The sequence below is a fragment of the Vanellus vanellus genome, assembly GCF_965231255.1.
Source record: "Vanellus vanellus genome assembly, contig: HAP1_SCAFFOLD_45, whole genome shotgun sequence".
In the NCBI taxonomy this organism is placed as follows: Eukaryota; Metazoa; Chordata; class Aves; order Charadriiformes; family Charadriidae; genus Vanellus; species Vanellus vanellus.
In genome coordinates, this window is record NW_028128545.1 from 1,356,326 (window position 1) to 1,359,591 (window position 3,266).

Sequence of the window (3,266 nt, forward strand, 5' to 3'; positions counted from 1 at the left end):
TCTATAGGTCCCTTTCCTCCCTCAGCAGGAGCGTTTCTCCATCTTCCCCTCCTCTTCATGCTGCTCTTGTTCTTACCCTCGTACTCTACGGGGACAAGGGGGTTGAGGTGAAAGTTTATCTGGCATTCTCCTGATTGAAAATGATGACCAGCTTGTCTTCATGACACATGGATTACCGATGAGGCAAACGGTGACTCTCGGAAGCTGCCACACCTTTTCCAGATGCCCACTGCTATTGAGCAGGTGTGACTGCTCGGGAGCCCATGCCCGGACACAAGCCTCCTCCTTGTGTCATCTCTGGCCAGCACAAAGAAGAGCTCAGAACTTGGGGAAGTCAAAAGTTCCTGAAAGGAAAGAGGAAGCTAATGTGTGTTTGGGAAGGACAGAGGAGAACGGGACACAGGGAATGTGACTAGTTTTGCTCAGAGCAGTTCTAACTTGTGAGTGTGGTTTACCTCCTTTAGCAGAACCTCATGTACAAACAGATCAGATGTCCAACAGCAGCTCCATCACCCACTTCCTCCTCCTGGCATTTGCAGACACACGGGAGCTGCAGCTCTCGACCTTCTGGCTCTTCCTGGGCATCTACCTGGCTGCCCTCCTGGGAAACGGCCTCATCATCACCGCCATTGCCGGCGACAACCGCCTCCACACACCCATGTACCTCTTCCTCCTCAACCTCTCCTTCCTCGACCTGGGCTCCATCTCCACCACTGTGCCCAAAGCCATGTCCAATTCCCTCCTGACCAGGGTCATTTCCTATGTTGGATGTGCTGCTCAAATCTTTCTGTTTGTCTTCTTCAATTCAGCAGAGGTTTTTCTTCTCACTGTCATGTCCTATGACCGCTACGTTGCCATCTGCCACCCCCTGCACTACGGGACCCTCCTGGGCAGCAGAGCTTGTGTCCGCATGGCAGCAGCTGTCTGGGGCAGTGGGTTTCTCTATTCTCTCCTGCACACGGCCAATACATTTTCACTGCCCCTCTGCCAGGGCAATGCCCTGGACCAGTTCTTCTGTGAAATCCCCCACATCCTCAAGCTCTCCTGCACAGATGCTTACCTCAGGGAAGTTGGGCTTCTTGTGGTTAGTTCCTGTTTTGTATCTGGGTGTTTTGTTTTCATTGTGCTGTCCTATGTGCAGATCTTGAGGGCTGTGCTGAGGATCCCCTCGGAGCAGGGACGGCACAAAGCCTTTTCCACGTGCCTCCCTCACCTGGCTGTGGTCTCCCTCTTTCTCAGCACTGGCATGGTTGCCCACCTGAAGCCCCGCTCCATCTCCTCCCCATCCCTGGACCTGTTGGTGTCATTTCTGTACTCGGTGGTGCCTCCATCAGTGAACCCCCTCATCTACAGCATGAGGAACCAGGAGCTCAAGGATGCCCTAAGGAAACTTATGACTGGTTTCTTTTCAGAAGCAGCAATTAAATTTTCAGTCGTCTTCTACAGATCACACATGATGTAACTCGTTACAGGTCCAGACTCTCTTGACTAGGTTTTTTCCTTTCTTTCTTTGTTTTTTATCTTTCCTGGGTTGTGTTAATGCTGTGAACAAAAGAGAAGAGTCACCCTGTATCTTGTTTCTGTGTCAGCATCTGCCTGTCTTATGTGAGCCGGAGACTTTTTATAAAGAAAGACCTGCTCTCTCAGTGTGTTTAAACAAAATAAAAGACCCTGCCCCATCACGCTGATCTGATGTCCTTTCTCCGAGATCTTCTCTGGAGCTGCAGGGGCAGCATCTGTGTGCTGAGGTGGAAGGGGAAGGAGCCACCTAAGCTGGGTCTGCCTCCCAGCCTGACCAGCACGGCCCTGGGCACCACAGCCCCTGGCTCTGCAGAGCTGCACCACCAGCTCGGGGGCTGTGGGACACCTGGGGAGGGGGTGCAGGAATGGCTGGCCAGGCTAGCACAGATGAGTCCTCTCGGGAAGAGGCGCTGAGGGGAGATGGGCTGTGCCAAGAGCATAGCAGGGCAGACATGGACAGAGAAACCCTTTGCTGTGGTGGGGCATCTCAGGCCGCTGCCCTGTCCCTGGGGCAAAAGGACCTTCCTGAGGATGCCCTGGGCCAATTCTCTCACGCCACCCTGGGCAGGAAGGTTGTCAGCTGGGTCTGCAAGCTGCCTGGGGAGGAGATCACCTCAGCATGCCAGCTGGGTGGACATTCTCACTGGCCTCCATGTGTTGCTGTGGGACCAGTCCCAATGGGTCTGCTCTGCTGGTCTGCGCTGTGGAGAGGGCAGGAGGTGGCCAGATTCAGGGAGGGTCTGGGCTGGCGGGGCTGGCAAGTGCCCCAGAGAGGAAATTGCCAGGGACGAGCTGAAGTGTGGGAGTGTGCAGGCTGGGGGCACACAGCAGTGTCCTGGCACAGCTGGGCTCCTGAGAGAGACATGGCGGACCAGCAGAGCAGCGTCTGGGCTGTGCCTGTGCCCACTGGACAACCCGGGGAAGTTGCCCCAAGGCCGCCATCATGCTCTTGCCAAGAAAACCTCCATTTCTAGCAATGGCCTTTCACCCCAGCTCGGAGAGGTTCTTTGTCCCTTCAGATAGAGGGACGCCGAATGAGGAGGTCAGAAGTCCACCTTTGCATTGTACAGATCAGTCCTAAGTATGCACAGTGTGTGCGTGTGGGTAGATAGACAAGGGTGAGCATAAATGCCATCAGCTATTCCTGGGGGTGCCGTGAAGGCGAGTGTGACAGATGAGGTCACTTCACTAGGAGAGTAACATCCGCTGGGGAAACACCTGGATGCAGCACTGGGATGTACTTCCTTGAACCGAGATCCCCGTGTCCATTCCTCCAGAGGAGAGCAGAGCAGGGCGACACACCGCAGGGATGCGGTGCCTCCCAGATTCTGGGGGTGGCGGCAGGAGGTCAGAGAGACACTGTGACTGCTGCAGTGCACTGCCTCTGCATGGGCAAGGGAAGGACTCGTGTCTCTGATCAGCCGTGTGTGTATGAGGAGTGCCCGAGGCCAGCTGAGGTGTGGGCACCTGACAGAGCTCTGACATTTCTGTGTGTGACTGCAGGAACAAATCCCCACCGTCCCAGGGACGTTCATCTCTGCTGCCGTGGACAGGCTCACTGCAAGTGCTCCCCTCTGCTACGTCACCCTGTCCTGTGATTGTGGATTGTTCCCTCAAAAGGGCCAAAGCAGTCAGAAAGTTTCTGGGGTCCACAGAAAGGGCAGACATCAAACCCATCTTGAAGAAGGGCAGAGGTGAGGATTGGGGTAATTACAAACTGATCAGCCTTCCTCAGTCCCTTAGAG

The 3,266-nt window shown here is 55.0% G+C and overlaps 1 protein-coding gene across 1 annotated transcript; it reads left to right on the forward strand.

Moving 5' to 3' along the window:
* Positions 1 to 490: 490 nt before the first annotated feature.
* Positions 491 to 1,462, forward strand: LOC309684240 (olfactory receptor 14A16-like; the record flags this gene model as incomplete). Its single annotated transcript, XM_082500176.1, has 1 exon — positions 491 to 1,462. The coding sequence occupies one exon, from the start codon at positions 491 to 493 to the stop codon at positions 1,460 to 1,462; it is 972 nt and encodes a 323-aa protein (XP_082356302.1).
* Positions 1,463 to 3,266: the final 1,804 nt, after the last annotated feature.